General features: G+C 41.4%; 1 protein-coding gene across 2 annotated transcripts in view; it reads right to left on the bottom strand.

Annotated features, from left to right (window-relative positions):
- Nucleotides 1-20950, bottom strand: part of ERC2 (ELKS/RAB6-interacting/CAST family member 2) — a 1140662-nt gene that overhangs the window by 871762 nt on the left and 247950 nt on the right. For both annotated transcript variants that reach the window (XM_069736696.1, XM_069736695.1), the window contains 2 exons: nucleotides 17680-17754; nucleotides 572-727 (listed from right to left, as the gene is read on the bottom strand). In XM_069736696.1, coding sequence (XP_069592797.1) covers nucleotides 572-727; nucleotides 17680-17754 — 231 coding nt within the window. The remainder of the gene's footprint in view (nucleotides 1-571; nucleotides 728-17679; nucleotides 17755-20950) is intronic.

The following is a 20950-nucleotide window of genomic DNA, read 5'->3' as shown; positions in this document are numbered from 1 at the left end:
GGGTGCAGGAGTGGCATTCTCATCCATGCCCTAAAGGCTGGGGAGACCTAAAAGGTCTTTTTGGTCCATATCAGAAGACAAAACACTAATAAAAAGGATTTGTCAAATATGTATTTTTTTTACCTGGTGTAAATGCTTCTGTTTCCCTGAATCTGGCAATGTTCGTTTTTGTTCATGTGCCTCTCAATTCCTGAGATATGGCTTCTTCTTCCCTCTATATAAAAGAAGTCTTGGGCGTGGTCCTCAAGAAAGCACATAGATGAGTTGTTGACTCCTGCCACTCAGCTAAAAAATACTAGATTTACATCCAGGGAAGAGGAGGCCACCGTATCTCACGAACAGAGAGGCGCAGGGAGAAAAAAATGTCTGGTAGAAAGAAATATTTATGGTACGTGACAGATCATCCTTAAAGAACCATGATAGTTGAGGGGTCTATGGAGATTTTTCATTGGGGCCCACAAGCTACGGCACTGGTACATTACGTTGAACCTCAGCAGTCACTGGTAACCAAGCTGTAACATATCCTGAGATGTTGGTGCCATTCTCAGCTCACACATCATTTACTACTCACTTTGCTTTTCATAAACTTTGAATGACTTTTATACACTTCCATCTGCTTGATTTCTTCTTCTCGGTCTTCAGAGTTGAGGACACCATTTGTTTTTAGGATTTGGATTTCATCCTCTAGATCTCTGATATTTCTTTCAAGGGAAGCTATTTTGGTATCCTGCGTGAAAACAGAAAATCGCAGTTATTGGTAGAAAAAGAACAACAACGTTATGAGCCCAAATGATATAACAATGGGTTAATATTAATAAAGCAACATGAGAAGCAGAGCCAATAAGTTCTGGTCAGTATATTAGGGTTCGGTATAAATCACACAATCCATGCCATGCATTAAACCGATGCTACTGAAACCACAAGTACCCTAAAACCTTACTGAATTATAGTCTATGGAGCCGGCAAACTAACGCTACACTAGTGAAAATATTAAATAGGATAGTGTAAAACTGATGAGGGCCAGATCTCATGACAGATAAAAATTGCCTACGAACAGCCTCATAAATTACCCATCTGTTCTACCATCTGCAGTGGTATACATTCTTACCCCCTTTAATGACGTGTATAATCCGGTAAAATTTCTTTTTTCACTGTATTTAGAAGGACCGTCGATCTCAGCCCATTAACAAGCACCCATCAACTATATACAAGTCGATCGACACTCGTATACTCATCTGTTTACCAATCACTGAACAGAATGATCGTTACTTCTATTGTTTTTTCCTTAGAAAGCATCATGTTGTTGGCTCACAATCCCATTTCCACAGGGTGATGTGTTGGAAATAATTATGATTCTTTTGCCATCACAAACAATCCTATGTTGATTTGTTGGGCGATCACCGGCAAGTTAATGCGAGAAAATAATTAGGAACTAGAGTTAGTGCAAATTGATTGGCAGAACCTGGTCCGTCGGCCACGTCACTAAACTGTGGCTTCTGGTTGTGAGCCCTGAGAATCGCCTCCCTCTATTTTGGATTAACCAACCTGGTGCGATATCATCGTTGTGGTGTGACCCGCATGGGATGCCGCAAATGGCCAATAAATCAAAGGAAGAGTTTTGAATGCTATCAGAGAGGAGATGGCTCTCAAGGCTTTCATGTGGCCAATAGACTGGGTCCTGGGCATCAATTTGCACCAACTATTAGGAACGACTATTCTTGTAAAAGCTCTTTCACCAATGGACAATGACTCTGCCGTCCAAACTGTGCTGCATGGGGAACCGCTGATCTGTGATGTTCCAGGTGCTGACCACCACTGTACAAGGTATGGTAATCCACTAGATGTCATAGCTGCAGGACATTATGGGGAAGCCGCGTGGCAACGCAAAAAAGACATTAGCCAATTCTGTGATGCTTCAGCAGTGTGGAATATAGTTCTGAACATATGTTATTTTGCTTGTAAGCCACAAATCGAATCTCAAAATGTTCTAATTCACGATAAATCACAAATTTCAGGAATTCTGCCTTGACCAAAATCCTCCACGGATCAATACAGTCTCTCTAAATCCAGCTTAACTGTCCATAGAGCATACCTCAACATAAGATTAAGAGCATGCACTATGCTCGAAATGCACAAGTTCCTTGTTTTTCCTTGCTATTAACTTTATCCCATGAACAATAAAGTTACTACACTTCTTTATCCACACAAGAGTACCAGACTTAACTTTTCTCGTTGCTGTTGGTGATGCCATAATTAGGCCCATGCATTAGATCTCCCAGTGAGCAGACTACGCTGCCCTCCTATCATCATAACATTTCTCCCTTTTATGTGGAGGTAGATGCTCCATTGGACACAATCAGAATTTTTTACCTTTTGGGTCACTTTTATCCCCCCTCGCGCTCATTTCCTATGGCCAAAATACCAAGTGATAAAGAAGATCATACCCCCACCTCAAATTCTAGTGAAACAAATCTACAATGGGATGTATAAGTTTGGACACCCCTGTTCAAAATTACTGTTATTGTGAACAGTTAAGCAAGTTGAAGATTATATGAAGTTCAGTTCCATCCACGTACCCCTTCATGCGTGTTTCGATGGCAAAGTCTGTTTGCACCCCTTCTGAGGAAGACTATGCCATTGAAACGCGCATCAAGGGGTACGGTGGACAGAACTGAACTCTGGGAATTTATATTTATCTGTGGATTTTACCTTTACTACTCTAATTAGTTCCCTTGATCTTTGACATGCATGACACTGTCCCCGATTGCCCTTACGGGATTAAGCACTTTATACTCTATTACATGTTTTTTCCTAAGGCCAATCAGGGAGAGAGGAACTCCCAGATACATGTGTGTGATGTATGAAGTATTTTATATCTGTCTTGAGACTCTTTTGGCTATGAGCACCATGCAGTTTATTCCGTATTTACCTATATGCCTCAAACGGATGATATTAAATTCTTTATCTTGGATGTAATACACTTGGTATATTTATACCCAGGATACTGTCATCATACATGTTCCGTCCAATGTATGTTTCTTTCCATCCTGTTTTTTCAGTTTGCTCTTATCTCCTTAAAACATTTTAAAATTTGCATTTTCAATAAAGACATTATTGATTCTTTACGCTGTGTTGGGGGACTTTTTTTGCTAGTTTACAGATTTTATCTTTAATTTTAGGCCTATGCTTACCTCCAAAAACTAACTTAAAAGCATTATGAAATACTTAAACAAGAGCGAAGTCTTATGATTGTTTCTAATATTTTTTTTATTCTTGGTTGCGCCTTCAAAAACCAAAATATACAAAATAGAGACATCATTTATTTACTTTTCCCAATAAAATTGATTTACCTAATGTAAGTTACTGTTTTCAACACCCAAATAGTTTAGTACATAGTTAAGCACATAAGTCTGAAAAGTTTAGTATCATGCCACACACTCAAAACGTATGCAATTAGTATATTAAAGAAATCGCAGCAATTGGACATGGGATTCAGCCGTCTAAATAGAATAAATTCATAATAAATATATGCAGAAAAATACAAACTAGTAAAATCTAAAAGAGAGAGCTGTTTGCTGCATGTAGACTAAGGTCTTCGAAATACTTTTCTGGGATTTGCTAATAAAACAATTGCATTATTCACTGTACTGTACAAATTATGTTGTGCAAAAGACAAGATTAATATACAGTAATATATGTGAAAACAAAGACAATTTTTTGGGTTATTTTTAAAAATAATTAATGGTTAATTAATTATTGCTAAAAATGAAAGAATTGAATTAATTGTAGAAATAAAAAATAGAATAGGAACGGGAAACCAAAATGTTGTTGAGCGCCACAAGCAGCAAACAGGTTTTGGGTTAGCTCATGATCAATAAAGATTGCACACACAGGTGTAACGTTGGAGACAATTTATTTTGGCAGAATCCTAGTATAGTTTTAGTATATGGCAGCTTAAAGGGTTTGTCTCATAAAGACAACCACTCTTTAAATAGAAGCTGATCCGGTGATCAGCCAATCGCTGAAGATCTTCTCTATCAAGAAACTCATCTATAAACCGCTATTTTGCAATGTTTGCCTTTCATCAGTTTAGAGCTGAGTTTCTCTAGCTCCACCGGTTCTCTGTAAAGAGATCATCAGAGTATGGAGTCTTATAAGCAATGCTCCATGGAAGAAAAGTATGCAAATTTGAGATATAGCTTGCGCACCTCCGTCCATCAGTCTCTGCGGAACTGAGTGTAGCACAGCCCAGTACAATTGTCCTAAGTGGTTCATTCTATATTACTACTATGATTCAGTATGAAGATTAATTAAAGCAAAGCCTTCATGTCCTGCTAATCCTAATCCTCCAGAAACCTGCATTTAGAATCTGATATGTGTTTTTCAATATAAGCAATTCTAGGGGCAGCCTCTAGCTATGATGCATTTCCAGCAGCTTTTTTTTGTTTGGTGGTATGGCATGTTGCAATACTACAAGCCACTCTACCCAACTGCCTCGTAATCCAGGTTAGGCAGATTAGTTATATCTGTATAATATGATATGAGCAGTAACAATACTAAACCAGTGGTCGGCAACTAAGGAGCTAGGAGACCAGCACCATGTTACAGAACAGTGGTCCCATGTTGTCCATAGGCACAGAAATTGGATGGAAGGGCACTAACTAAAAGCCCCGTAATCTAGTTGGTTGACCATTACTGATTTAGAGGGATATATATGTATATATATATATATATATATATATATATATATATATATTTATATTTATATTGTGATGCAGTGACCCCTGTGAAAGCTAGGGGGCGCTGTGAGTGCTCCTTGGGATGTGCATGGAGGCATATCTATTGTGATAATTGTGGTGAAACAGTGACTGGCTGTGTTGTGAATGGCCGATATGTGTCGCAGTGGGAGTCTGCGTGGTAAGTCTGATGCAATGTTGTTGTTCCGGACCTGTAGTCCCTGAAGAGTGTGTATATGTATGGTGTAGTTGTAAGGGAGACTTACTAGGCTAGTTGTGTGAGATGGGCGGGGCAAACTAGCCAAACATCCACACTCCCATCCAGGGGAGTGCTTAAGGGTTTATAATGTGACCAGGGTGTGGGTCACATGGTTCCTGTGTGGTTCCAGTGGAAGGTCCTGGAGAGCCTGTGTGTTGGGAGGTCCTGGGGGTAGGACTGGATCCCTGAATAGCACACTAAACAACCTGTGTTGGATTTCCTGGGAGTAGGAGTCCTGAAGAGCACATGGTGGGGCTTTGGACTTGCTAGTGGCCTGGGGTGTTGGACTGACTTCCTGAATAGCACCTGGACCGGTCATATGCTGGTGTGTTGGATTTCCTGGGAGTAGGAGTCCTGAATAGCACCTGGACAGGTTATATGCCTGGGGTGTTGGACGAGGTCCTGAATAGTACCTGGACAGGTCATATGCCTGGGGTGTTGGACGAGGTCCTGAATAGCACCTGGACAGGTCACATGTGCGGTTCATGTGAGGAGAAGATGCCAGTGTGTTGGATTTCCTTGGAGTAGGAATCTTGAATAGCACACTGGGCAACCTGTGTTGGAAGACCTGGGAGGAGGCTTCCTGAAGAGCACATGCTGGTGTTGGGAGGTCCTGGGAGTAGGACCGGATCCCTGAATAGTGCACAGAAAGACTATGATTCTGGATGGTCTATGTGGGGGAAGCTACCATCCTTCGGTGGGTCTGGACTGACTAGGATATGCCGACCAGGCAAGTTGGTGATCCCTGTGAGGCAGCTTTCCCGGAGAAGTGGACTGACAAGGAGTCAGCAGGTGGAGCAGGAGCTCCCGTCAGGTACTATACAGACTGTTGGTGCTTGTGATGTTCCATGAACTGTGTAGTCTCCCACGGTGACTGAACGGAGTGAGGTTTGGCGTGTTTAGAGACCGTGACCCAGTGTCATATGCGCTGTATGTGACTTGGGACATTGGTGAAGTGTACAGCGTACAGACACCCATGGTAACTGGGCGAAGTGAGAGGTCCAGCATGTTTAGTGTCTGTGAAACAAAGCCGTATATGAAGTGTTAAGATAAAGCTGCAAGTTAATATCACCAGTTGGTGCCTATTGTGTTTGATGAAATGTATAATGTGAACTGTGTAGAAACCGGTTTATGACACTTGAATAAACCGTATAGACTGTGTTTAAGCGACAAATCGTGCCTGACTACGTTAATCCCGTGCCAAGCGAGTGTCCCCCAATACACTCAGAGAGAGCAATCTTACAATATATATATACACGTTAGCTCTATCGCAGAATGAAAAGCATCACCTTTCTTCCAAGTACTACTTAGGAGAGCTAGCCTCACTTTAGATCAATATCCAACCATTTAAAGAGGTCCTGTCGCCAATAAAAATATAGTTAAATTCATTGTAAAAATCCCTGAGCTTTCCGTATTCTGCTGGTCTATTCAATTTTGCAATGTGTCACTCCACTGCAGAGATATTCACATTTGTTGCTTTTAGAGCACACTATGTGAAATCTAATGGCAGACCAAATGTGAGTTTCTTCAGAATCTTCTCTGGAGGCGAGCGCATATACCACTCTCTCACAAATTTTGGGGATCACAGATCATCAGCTGATCTAGCCTTGTAGCAGTCTCAATCTCTGTTGAGCGGTGATTGACATCACCTTGGAGGAAAGGGTAAAAGCACACACCTCAGATGAAAGCGCTAAAGAAAGCCCTGTTGCTTTGGAAGCAGGGATTTCACATACTGCGCTCAAAAAGCAACAAATGTGAATATGTCTGCAATGGCGCAACAAGTTGTAAATCAGAAAAAAGCATCAGAATCAGGGGAACGCAGGGATTTTTGAAAACTCAATTTTTAAAGCATGTGACAGGAGAGCTTTAATGAGCCTTGCAACATGATCAAGGACAACAGCAAAGTCAAAATCTTATCTAAAGATCGCTGTAGAGGTCATTTGTGTATCTTTCTTCAATGGTGCATTGTCTATAAGATTCCATAATTATTATAGTTCATCTCTTTAGAAAATTCCCATAACTAGTCTGTGGCTGCCAGTGTTATTTAAGAAAGCAGTGGGCAGCAACAGACTGGTGATTTTTCTAAATATAAGTAATTATCAAAAGCGTCCAGAAGTGTCCCTAATTCCCCTCCAAAAAGGACCAGACTTTCTATCAAAAGTTGGGTCTGAACTTTCCGGGTTGCGAGATCCCGCCATGCAAGACGGGATTCTACAACCCTCCGCAACTACTCTCACAGTGAAAGAGCGAGATCTCATGCTTGGTATTAACCCAGTGCTGCCGCATTCTCTACTAAGATTACAGTGACTGCTCGAAGGACACGGCAGCGCTGGGTTAGTGCAAAACACGAGAACTCATGCTTTCACTCCAAAGGTGGCCAGATCCCGCACTGCATGTTGAGATCCAACAACCTAAAAATTCAGACTTGACTTTGACTTGCTAGAAAATTGGATTCTTTAATGGGAACATTAGGGACACTTTTGACCACATTTGATAAGACATATAGAAAAATCATCAGCTGTCCCACTATTTTAATTTATAAAAAGACTGATAATAGGTACTAGTTAAGGAAAACCAGTCCTTCCCTGACTTTGCCTCAACAGCATCTTCCTAAGCCGGCTAGACTTTGATTTACACTAATGAGGGGTAAATACCCCTGAACAGCTTCATGAGTCCCTCATTTGGCTTTGAGAACTGATCAAGTTACAAATCTAAATAAAGGGTCAGACATTGACTTACAGGATAGAAATTAATTTTGTTCTGTTAGAGAACTAATTTACAGAATTTTCTCCCATGGAGCATTGCCAATAAGACGATTATAAGACTTGAAACTCAGCCGGTAGTTTGCGATTGTGTTTGCGTCCGACCCCAAAGCTTTGCCTATAGCTTTGATGGGAAATGTGACATCTGTCTCTACACTTGCTTTCCCTACATGATATTCATTGAAATCTGCCCACTAAAAAGCAGCGAGTGTCTCAATTTCATCTATGATTGAGTCTTTATGTTTCCCGAACATAAAAGCTGCTTGTGAAAAAGGGGGGACTGACAGGTCTAGGGTAAGATCCTGACTTCATGGTGTCTAAAAAAACAATGATTTTTGTCTATGGACAACCAGAACCTGTTTATTTTCTCCTTCAAATACGTACAGATGGTGGAACTGAATCGTTTCACACAGAGAAATCAATTCATCTCACACACCCGAGCGGCATAAGAAAAAACAAACGCACACACAAACCTTTCAACTTACCTGCCAAATAAAATCTGGATCAAAGCACAAAGATGGAGATCTCTACAAGGAGTAAGGTAAAACCACAGATTCATATTCAGTTTGATTCTCCGGTTACAGCACATTCAAGTCACTGGTTCTACCTCGTAATCATAACTATGAACGGCTCTTGGCACAGAATCAAAAACGCCATAAGCTAAATTACAGTAGCTATGAAAGGGGGATAGCGGCAAAAAGACAGGGAAATGATTATGACATGAAATCGAAATAGCTCTATTCATTAACGGCGCTGTGATGGAATTCCTCTAATGTAATCCAAGAGGTGGATTTACAAAATGTAGCGTCTGCGGCATGAGAATAGGTTTGGCATGTTATGTAGATGAAGTATTAGTAAATGACAAGAAACTCATAATGTGATGTTGAAATATTAAATTTAACCATAAAAAGAAGTTTGCAAGCCACATATTGCAATCGATCAAAAAGAAAAACCATCTCACTCTTGGAGTAAGTTTAAGGACAGGATGTGGCATTCCATACAATGTGTAGCACAAGAAAGGAAGTTCCAGCATTCTTCTGAAGGTAAAAGATTTATGGCTTTATGGTCTACAAATTAAAATCCATCTCAAACCAGCAAGGACAAACAAATGTTGGTTTCTTTGTTTGAGACGAGTCATATGAATCTCTTGGTGGTGTCAGCTGGTTTTCGATTTGTAGACAATAAAGCCATAAATCTTTAATTTTCAGAAAAGTGCTGGATCTTCCTTTCTTGTGTTGAACGCATCACATAATTATAATACCAAATTACACAATATCTATCAATATCAATGGTTGGAGGGAGTGCCCCCTGTTACTATACTTTTATATTGATGACCCATCCTTGAAATAGGTCATCGATATACCACTACAGATTAATGGTTACAAGAAAAGCAAAGTTTTGTGGTATGCGCCTAGTTATTTGAAGGAAAAATCTATATATATTGTTAACGGGGGCTTAACCTTGGAATGGAGGGGTGCTGAAGAAAAAGAAAAACTCTTCCGGAATCAGCGAAGCAACACCACATGGAGGAGGTACTACATTAATATTTTTAAAAAAATTCCAGTGAGAGGTTCTCTTTAATTCAAAGTAGAGGATTCACAACACAGAGCCTAATCCATAATCCAGAGTGGAGATCCTACATTTTTCAATGGAAGAATCATCCAATCCATTTATTACATCTGAAGGCAACCTGAATAAAGTTCATTTTCTCTGCTCAGTGTTCAGCTACGTGCCGGCGTCGGCTAGCATAATAACGCTATTAACTTGCAGATTAACCCCATATCTGCAGATTAATAGTGTTTTTTTCTGGAAACAGTTTCCCTTTTAAGGCCATCATATAATACTACATTTCGCTGCAATGGCAGAATTGTATTTTTGGCCATAATTTCCTGGGCAATAACAACTGATAGCCAATGGTTTTCCCCTTAAAGGGAATCTGTCACCTACTTTTTCATATATAAGCTGCGGCCACCGCCATTAGAGGCTTATCTACAGCATTCTGAAATGCTGTTGATAAGCCCCCGATGTAGCCTGAAAGATAAGAAAAACAAGTTAGATTTTTCTCACCCAGGGGCGGTCCGGTCCGATGAGCGTCGCCGTACGGGTCCTCCCATTTTCATACGATGAATTCCTCTTCCTAGCTTCGGTCATGGCTCATGCGCAGGCATACTTTATCTGCCCTGTCGAGGGCAGAGCAAAGTACTGCAATGCGCAGGCTCTGGGAAAGGTCAGAGAGGGCGCGACAGGAAGCAAGGAAGAGGACATCATCACAGGAAGATGGGAGGCGTCGGACCCAGACCGCGATGCCCATCAGACCGGACCGCACCGAACCGCCCCCCCAGGTGACTAGAAATCCAACTTGTTTTTCTTATCTTTCAGGTTACATCGGGGGCTTATATACACCATTACAGCTGTCGTATATATGCCGCAGCTTATATAGAAAAAGTAGGTGACAGATTCCCTTTAAGACTAAATTGACATAGGACCACTTTAGGGTGGATTCAACTGTGGTAATTTTTCTCAATGTAACTCACAGATATTATTTGCTTGCGACCAAAACAACCCCATTTAGATGAATTGCAGTTATTTAAAAAAAAAAAAAAGCTGCAAAAAATATATATATAATCTGTGAATCCAAGTTCTTGATTTGATTGAGTTGCTGTTGTAATTCCCTGGTAGTGGATGTTGGGTGTAATGCTGCGTAGAATAAAGCTCTCGTTAGCTGAAAACCTGGATGGCATCTGGCTCCTAATGCTATGGTATACCCTAATGATATTCGAGTCTGTCAGCACATAACGACTGTTCAGACCGAGCACAAGTGCACAGTGCACCCTGGGTGTGGCAAAACACTTCAGTGCTCCATCCCACCTGTTTTTTATATATCGCTGCACTCCTCCGACGCCTATAACACCGGAGCTTTCAATGAAGGAAGAAGGCAGTTGGTCTTTACTCTCGAGAAAGATGCCAGTTGGAATGGAAACGCAATGCAGAGTAAAAAACATTCTTTACATTATTGAATTAACGATATTCATTGTGGTAAGCGCAGCCCAAAACTATATATTGCCTTTTCCTTTAAAGGGAACCTGTCACCCCAAAAATCGCGGGTGAGGTAAGCCCACCGGCATCAGGGGCTTATCTGCAGCATTCTGTAATGCTGTAGATAAGCCCCCGATGTTACCTGAAAGAGGAGAAAAAGACGTTATATTATACTCACCCAGGGGCGGTCCCTCTTGAGGGCAGAGGATAGTACTGCAGTGCGCAGGCGCCGGAAAGGTCAGAGGCCTGGCGCCTGCGCACTGCAGTACTTTGTCTGCCCTCAATAGAGCAGAGCAAAGTACGCCTGCGCCGGAGCCGTGGCTGAAGATCAGAAGAGGACGTCTTGTAATGAAGATGGGAGGCGCCGGAGCGGACCAGAGACGCCCATCCGACCTGACCAGCAGCGGGACCGCCCCTGAGTGAGTATAATATAACGTCTTTTTCTCCTTTTTCAGGTAACATCGGGGGCTTATCTACAGCATTACAGAATGCTGCAGATAAGCCCCTGATGCCGGTGAGCTTACCTCACCCGCAATTTTCGGGGTGACAGGTTCCCTTTAAGGAAGAAGGTGACAGAGATCGAGAAAAAACAGATAGATAGGAAGGAGCACTAAACTGTTAGGTCATGCCAAGGGCGCACCAAACATCTGTGCTTTGATTGAAAAGTAATTTTGTGCTGAAAGTTTCGTTAATTGTAGTATTTCCATTTGTGAGATCAGACCATATTATTAGGGTATCCACTGACACAGTGCTGGACTTGGGGTGCCAAGGGCCTACCAGTAACCGACTTCAGGGCCCCACTTAGGGTTAGGATAGATTGTTAAAGGGAACCGGTCACCCCCAAAATCGATGGTGAGGTAAGCCTCACCGTCATCAGGGGCTTATTTACAGCATTCTGTAATGCTCTAGATAAGCCCCCGATGTATCCTGAAAGAGGAGAAAAATAGGTTAGATTATACTCACCCAGGGTCGGTCGTGCTGCCGTCTGGTCAAATGAGTGTCTCAGGTCCGCTCCGGCGCCTCCCATCTTCATTCCATGATGTCCTCTTCTGGTCTTCACGCCGCGGCTCAGGCGCAGGCAAAGTACTGCAGTGCGCAGGCGCCGGGCCTCTCTGACCTTTCCGGCACCTGCGCACTGCAGTACTTTCCTCTGCCCTCAACAGGGCAGACAAAGTACGCCTGTGTCGGAGCCGCGGCATGAAGACCAAAAGAGGATGTCATGGAATGAAGATGGGAGGCGCCGGAGCGGACCTGAGAAACCCATTTGACCAGATCGCAGCAGGACCGCCCCTGGGTGAGTATAATCTAACGTCTTTTTCTCCTTTTCCAGGTAACATCGGCGGCTTATCTACAGCATTACAGAATGCTGCAGATAAGCCCCTGATGCCGGTGAACTTACCTCACCATCGATTTTGGGGGTGACAGGTTCCCTTTAAATGAATAAGATGCCGCCTTTGTCTGTACATACTGATTCAAGTATATAATGCCAAGTATTGCTCAAATAAGAGGGTGTTGGCAAACCCTGGCACAGGGGCCCACCGGAGGATTCTCCTGTCGGCCAGTCCAAGCTGGCTTGACATAAGAATGAGAACCCCTCTATTGTCTTAGATAACTGGCTTTTTTTTTTGCAACAAAATTCCTTTTTAAGTGAAAAGACTAAAGATCAATACTACCAAGTATGTGTGTACAGGGATATACTGTATGTATAAGTGTATATTTATTGTTTTATTTAAAAAAAACCTGAATATGCGGCACCCATATGCTCCGTTATCTGATTCGTTAGAGTGTTGTCTTGGAAGATGCCCCCTGTGTTGTGTCATTTCACTAAAAGCTTTTCAAGATAATTTACCTGGACAGCACATCAGCAGCACAGAATGCATTTTCTTAATTGCTGCGTTTCCACATAATTAAACTGGCTTTTAAGAAATAAAGTTCAATCAAAAAAAGAAACCTGATTTAGTTGAGGCTTCCACCATTTATGACATTAATTAGAAGGGTACACAAGTTATGAAAGCCATGTCATTGCCAAGTAATGACTGCAGAGCAGCAAATGCTTCTTCATACAGAGCGCAATTTGCTAAACTTTCCCTGCACCTCTGGAGTTACCTTATCATAAGTTATTAGGGAACTGAATTTGAAGACGTTCTTAGTGAATAAGCTTCTAGGTCATCCTTTCTGCAGGTGGAAGTTTTATCTACAAAAGTTGTCTATGCACAGAGCAACCCCTGACCATACAATTCTGCTTTTGAAAGAGGTTTCAAAATGTAACTTTATATTAGACAGCTCCAATAATAAAAAACTTTTTGCTGCTATATGTCAGTAAATATACCAACTGACAAGAACTAGATGTCTCATTATAGATAAATTAAAAAAGGGTAGGAAAAATACACGGAGTTCTCATTAATGGATAATCCACGAGTTTAAGAAAGTAACCCAGGGATGGACAAAGTTTTCTGGCCCGTGGACCACAATGTTAGACTGAACCAATCACAAAGGCTGCAATAAAACTGAAAGCATATGCCCCAACTAAATTTTATATTTATATTTCAAAACTTAATTTAAAGGGATGATCTGTGGTTAAACAACTTATCCACACCCTAAAATAGATACAGCTCTGGCAAATTGTCGCTTTCCTTTCTGAGCAACAGAGCTGTAACAGACTAAATCTGAGCCTTCCTTTTCTCTCTTTGTCTTCTATTACTTACCCTGCCTTTCTTTACCTTTATTTCCTTCAGTGCCTATCTTTTTTCTTTCCTTTCTTCCTTGTTTCTATTCTTTTCCTTAATTCTTTTATTTTCCTTTCCTTCCTTCCTTCAATGCCCTTCCTGTTTTCCTTCCTTGCTACCCTTCCTTTTTTTCCCTTTTATCCTACTCATTCCCTTCTTTTCCCATTCCCTTCATTCACATTCACTTCTTTTCCCATTTCCTTCTTTACCATTCCTTTCTTTTCCCGTTTCCTTCCTTACTATTCCATTCCTTCATTACCTCCCATTACCTTCTTTTCCCAATTCCTTCCTTCTCATTCCCTTCTTTTCCCATTTCCTTTCTTACCATTTCCTCCCAATTTCTTTCTTTTCCCCTTTCCTTTCTTACCATTTCCTCCCAATTCCTTTCTTTTCCCATTTTCTTTCTTACCATTCCTTCTTTTCCCATTTCCTTTCTTACCATTTCCTCCCAATTCCTTTCTTTTCCCATTTTCTTTCTTACCATTCCTTCTTTTCCCCTTTCCTTTCTTACCATTTCCTCCCATTTCCTTTCTTTTCCCATTTTCTTTCTTACCATTCCTTCTTTTCCCATTTCCTTTCTTACCATTTCCTCCCAATTCCTTTCTTTTCCCATTTTCTTTCTTACCATTCCTTCTTTTCCCATTTCCTTTCTTACCATTTCCTCCCAATTCCTTTCTTTTCCCATTTTCTTTCTTACCATTCCCTTCTTTTCCCCTTTCCTTCCTTCCCATTTCCTTCCTTCCCATTCCCTTCTTTTCCCATTTCCTTCATTCCTTCCCATTCCCATTTCCTTTCTTCCCATTCCCTTCCTTCACCTTCCCTTTTCCCATTCCATTTCTTCCTTTCTGTCCATTCCCTTCCTTCCCATTCACTTTTCCCATTTCCTTCATTACCATTCCCTTCTTTTCCCATGTCCTTATTTCCTTCCTTCCCATTCCCTTCTTTTCCCATTTCCTTCATTCGAAAGCAATGTAGAGCTTCGTTTTCCCTGTATTGCCCCATTAAAGTGATTCTGTCAGCACAGGGATGACTGTGCAAACTAGGTACCGGAGCTTGGTGCTTCACGACAGGGCCAATCATTTGAATATACCATCCCACCTGCTTATTTTCCCTCTATCTCCACCCCCTCTTTTTTTGATTGACAGCTCTGGCTTCATAGGGTCAGAAAAGGGTGAAGATGGAAGGAAACCAAACGGGTGGGAAGGTGAATCTAAATGTTTGGCTGCCATGAAGCACCGAGCGTCTGTACTTGGTGATTCTGTGCCAACAGATTCCCTTTAAGAAAAGTAAGCATCAAAAGTCTGGTGAGACTATCGTGATTAGATGACGGCTTATGATTTCTTTATCTGCTTTTCAACACAAATGGCAACTATGAAGGCATAATCAAATTCAGAAGTCTTTGTAAGAAGCATAGAACTCTCTTAATTACCAAGGTGAGTGCAAACACGTGGGAGCTATGCTATGGATTTACTGCATGTTTTACCCTATATACATTTCGGACAGATTTTTTTGGCTCAGAAAACTTCATCCGCATGTATTGTACTGTAATCTCTTGTTCAGAATCTGTCACATCTGAATATGGTCTGAAACATGGCTCCTTTATTTCATTTTCTTTTTACAAACAGCACCCCACTTGACCACGGGCTCTGTCTGGTATTGCAGCTCAGTCTCATTAAAGGGGTTGTCCACTGTTAGGACAAGCAAGCAGCCATGTTTATGTAGTCTCATAGACCCGCTTCAAGTACATGCAATTATTAAATTTCTATGTCTATTTGACATCCCGAGAGAGCAGGGAAAAAAAAAAAGAAAATTTTTTTTACTAGTTTTACGACCCATGCTAAATTGGGATTTTATGCTCTAACGAGCTAGAATCATACAGATATGTAATCATATATATTTAAAGCGTCTGCAGGGATTCATATTGCAAAAACTGACCTAGTGGGGAAGAGATGCTTCCGTAGTAAGGAAGAGAAAATTTACTGCATCGGTTGTGGAGTATTTCAGGAAAAAAAATTGTGTATTTGCCAGGTATACAAACAAAAGCAAAAAAGATTAACAACATAAACAATAAAGAAACATTACATTACTCTGAATTTGTAGGCAGAAAGTTATAATCTGCATGCCAATTCTCAGGCGTAAAACAAACAAAACAAAAAACTGCATTTGCACAAAAAATTATTTGTTTTTTTACATTTTTGCAATTGTCTTTTTTCATCTATACTATAAAAAGAACAATTTTTTTTTTTCAGGTATTTTTTGACCATTAGGACAGATAACAACGTTGGTAAATGAATATTAAAGGAGCTGTCTGCAACATTCACATTGATGCCCTATCCTAAGGATAGGTCATCAATGTCTGATCGGTCGGAGTGCGACACCCGGCGCCGCTGCCGATCGGCTGTTCCCGATGTCAGAAGCAACTGGAACTGCTCAGTTAGGAGCTGCACAGCTCAGTCATCTGTATAGTGGCTGTGGCCGGCTAGTGAACATGCGCCATCTATTCATATCAATCATATCAATAAGGGATGGATGTGCAGTACCCGACTGTAGTCACTATTTTGTCGACGGAGTTGTGTTGTGTACATCCTCAACTTTACAGTTCCCGACTCTGCCAACACCGGGAACAGATGATTGGCAGAGTGAGCCGGGAGTCGCACCCACACCAATTAAACATTGAAAACCATCAACAGACCATCAATGTTAAAGTCCCACAAACCTCTTTAACTCTACGCTTAGACTTGTTACATTGCCCCAAAAACCTATCATCTCCTTCAAAATCTTCCCAGAACCCTTGCGTAATCCCATGTATCTTACAGTCAAAATATTCAACGTAACGTTTAATTACATTGTATAAAAAGCAATTACTTGACTTGATCTGAGATCTCAAATATAAATGGTCACACAATCTTTTGGTTCTTTGACCTTGAGAAAGGTGTCGAAAAGCGTTGGTACTAATAAAAACTTTTTCTGAAGCTCCAAGGCTCCTCATTTCCCACAGCGCAGCCCAGGCCTAATATGATTCTCTCCATTCTGGTAAATTGTCACGCATGTCATTAACAGGTGCCATTAACCTCACCACCCCATTACACATCTGATGAACCATTATGAAGAATGACAGAACTTAGAATAAGTCAGGATTTGGGTTTATCTATTAATACTCTAGTGTAGTGCTCCCCAACACCAGTCCTCAAGAGCCACCAACAGGTCATGTTTTCAGGATTTCCTTAGTATTGCCCAGGTGAGATTTGTAGTAACTGCACAGGCAAGAATCACATCACCTCTGCATGACCTGTTGGTGGCTCTTGAGGACTGGAGTTAAGCAACACCACTCTGGAGAAATGCAAGTGAAAGTAGGTGGTCAATATAAGAAAAAAAGACGGTCGTACTTGATTTAGGACATATTGGATCTGACAAACCATAGACAAACACCATACAGACAACCCTGGAACATAGAAAGTGGAAGCTGTATTCATCTATATATTCCTATAGTATTAAAAGAGGACAACCTACTGTACTTCAATTAATCTATGTCTCCTTAACTCCCAACATGTTTTATTGGTCAAATTTTTCATAATGGTTCATCAGAGATTCATAGGTGTTGGTTAGTTCCATAGTGGTACTACCTACCGCCAACCATATGTTTTTGACACCAGATGATGAGGGCATGCAACAATCTATACCCGATATCAGAGATCAATTAAAGGGACTTTATTTTTTATACAATGTAATTACATATTAAGTTTTAACTGCCCCAAATATGAAACAATACACAGAATAAAAAAATGGTTTTGGAAAACCCCATTCACATGTGTCAAGAAATAAAATCTAGAAGAGTCCAAGGCATGTAGTATCCTTACATAGTATGTGCATGGGGGGTCCTTAGGAGAAGACACCCATCAATGTATGTGTTAGTACAGAACAGGTGATGAATTTATGATGTACGGTATGTAGAATGATGATTACATGTAGAGCGAGGTGTATGATCTGTTATTCTATGACGTACGGTAAAGGATGTGGTCACTTACAATAATGCGAGGGATTATCGAGGAATGATTGGTAAGTGATCGCTCCTTATACAACAGGTTACATGTGATCAGGTAACATACAGCAATGTGCACAAATGTGAGCTTTCCTAGCACGGTATGTAGGGCAGCAATTACCTTCATCTCGATGACTGTCTGCAGAGCTTTGGTCTTAGCCGATTCGGACTGGAGTTGATTCCGTCGGTGCAGCTCCTGCGGAGGAACACGGTAGAAGTAAGCCTGGCGACTCATACTTTCATTTTAGTCACAGAATATAAAAAATAAATAAATGATAATAAAAGATTTAAAAAAAAAAAAAATAAATATATATATATATATATATATAAGCAGGAAGTTATTTTGTGAAAGCGTATCGAAGAGTCTACAGGTACAAGAGTCTGCAGCAGTCACTGTCTTGTGTTACAGCCAATGCATGAATTAATGCTGGAAGTGTCGTCAATTATTAATGCTCACCATTGCCAAGGTAGCAAGCTACGTCTTAATAATAACAGAACAGCACTGCAGTTGTCCTATTGATGTCATTATCTTTTTTTTTTTTTTCAAGGAATAACCTAGAAAATAGTAAGAAGCTATTTTCATCTCAGGTCAGTTGTGTGGGTATGAAGCAAGAGCATAGCTATAGGGGAAGAAGAGATGGTGGCCGTACCTAGGTGCCTAAAACCCAAAGGCCCCTCTGCCACATAAGATGACACTAATATTATAAATGAAGCATGGTAGATCGGGGGCTCTATTGTTATGCTTCACTTATAAAGTGCCATCATATTTTGTCCCCATTGGGGCTCACAGTCTAATAATGTTATGAGTTTTATGCATTTAATGTGTACGTGTATAATCCCTATGTAATATGTTATGGTAATGTGTAGAATAGCGGGGCAAATGTGGAAACTCCGTGGTCGTGTAAAAAGATAAGGGTTTAATAGATAAAAGGAAGCAAGGATTATTACTAATAAATGTATTGTAGAGATAGGAGATACAGTGGGGCAAAAAAGTATTTAGTCAGTCAGCAATAGTGCAAGTTCCACCACTTAAAAAGATGAGAGGCATCTGTAATTTACATCATGGGTAGACCTCAACTATGGGAGACATACGGAGAAAAAAAAAATCCAGAAAATCACATTGTCTGTTTTTTTAGCATTTTTTTTGCATATTATGGTGGAAAATAAGTATTTGGTCAGAAACAAACAATCAAGATTTCTGGCTCTCACAGACCTGTAACTTCTTCTTTAAGAGTCTCCTCTTTCCTCCACTCATTACCTGTAGTAATGGCACCTGTTTAAACTTGTTATCAGTATAAAAAGACACCTGTGCACACCCTCAAACAGTCTGACTCCAAACTCCACTATGGTGAAGACCAAAGAGCTGTCAAAGGACACCAGAAACAAAATTGTAGCCCTGCACCAGGCTGGGAAGACTGAATCTGCAATAGCCAACCAGCTTGGAGTGAAGAAATCAACAGTGGGAGCAATAATTAGAAAATGGAAGACATACAAGACCACTGATAATCTCCCTCGATCTGGGGCTCCACGCAAAATCCCACCCCATGGGGTCAGAATGATCACAAGAACGGTGAGCAAAAATCCCAGAACCACGCGGGGGACCTAGTGAATGAACTGCAGAGAGCTGGGACCAATGTAACAAGGCCTACCATAAGTAACACACTACGCCACCATGGACTCAGATCCTGCAGTGCCAGACGTGTCCCACTGCTTAAGCCAGTACATGTCCGGGCCCGTCTGAAGTTTGCTAGAGAGCATTTGGATGATCCAGAGGAGTTTTGGGAGAATGTCCTATGGTCTGATGAAACCAAACTGGAACTGTTTGGTAGAAACACAACTTGTCGTGTTTGGAGGAAAAAGAATACTGAGTTGCATCCATCAAACACCATACCTACTGTAAAGCATGGTGGTGGAAACATCATGCTTTGGAGCTGTTTCTCTGCAAAGGGGCCAGGACGACTGATCCGGGTACATGAAAGAATGAATGGGGCCATGTATCGTGAGATTTTGAGTGCAAACCTCCTTCCATCAGCAAGGGCATTGAAGATGAAACGTGGCTGGGTCTTTCAACATGACAATGATCCAAAGCACACCGCCAGGGCAACGAAGGAGTGGCTTCGTAAGAAGCATTTCAAGGTCCTGGAGTGGCCTAGCCAGTCTCCAGATCTCAACCCTATAGAAAACCTTTGGAGGGAGTTGAAAGTCCGTGTTGCCAAGCGAAAAGCCAAAAACATCACTGCTCTAGAGGAGATCTGCATGGAGGAATGGGCCAACATACCAACAACAGTGTGTGGCAACCTTGTGAAGACTTACAGAAAACGTTTGACCTCTGTCATTGCCAACAAAGGATATATTACAAAGTATTGAGATGAAATTTTGTTTCTGACCAAATACTTATTTTCCACCATAATATGCAAATAAAATGTTAAAAAAACAGACAATGTGATTTTCTGGATTTTTTTTTCTCAGTTTGTCTCCCATAGTTGAGGTCTACCTATGATGTAAATTACAGACGCCTCTCATCTTTTTAAGTGGTGGAACTTGCACTATTGCTGACTGACTAAATACTTTTTTGCCCCACTGTAGATAAGGAATAGTTCATGTAGGGTACAGGCCCACAGATGGGAGGGGAATAATGTTAATAGGAGGAAAGGGACTTCCTGGTTATGGATGGTTAGGAGTAGCGGAAGGTTTAAGCAAGTTGATTGCGGAGTTCAAGTGCAGTGGGCTGCTAGGGCTAACATGGGCCTATCACTCGGGGCAGTTGATTGCCATACAACTCTTCCATGTTGATCTATTGGTCGGGCACAGGACTCCAACAATAGCTACGGTGCCATCGGAGCTTATCACACCTGCAGGGGAAGATGGATACGGATCCTTAAAGTCAGAGGATGATGGAATCCGGGTGCACTGCCATCGGTGAGAGGTCGTGGAGAAAGCAGGAAAAGGGATGCTCTATTGGGAACCGGTGCTAGAGCTAAAGTTATGTCCGGAACCTGGGGGAAAGACTAGCTGTTGTGCCCCATCTCACATGCTCCATTGAAATGGCTGTCAACTGTTCAGTAAAAGTTTGATTGTTGAAAAGCACTTGGTGTCCCCTGGATTGTGTGCAGCGGGTTCTGAAAATGGAAGCCTGGAGTTAGCGGAAGCCTATGGCCCACAAGTGAGTGTGATGCACCCCACACCTAACAACACACCGAGACTGGTAAATGATTTTCCTGTAGGGTGACAGAGCGTGCAGAAGTAGCATGTTATCTACGACTACCCCCCTTGGGCCCATTACAAGAGGAATCCAGAGAACCCTGAGGACACCCACGTAGCAGATGTCATCTTTGGTGGGATTTGAACCCAGGACCCCAACACTGCAAAGCAACAGTGCTAAACACTGAGCC

Source organism: Ranitomeya imitator, chromosome 8, assembly GCF_032444005.1.
Source record: "Ranitomeya imitator isolate aRanImi1 chromosome 8, aRanImi1.pri, whole genome shotgun sequence".
Taxonomy (NCBI): domain Eukaryota; kingdom Metazoa; phylum Chordata; class Amphibia; order Anura; family Dendrobatidae; genus Ranitomeya; species Ranitomeya imitator.
This window is presented reverse-complemented; position numbering and strand designations above follow the sequence as displayed.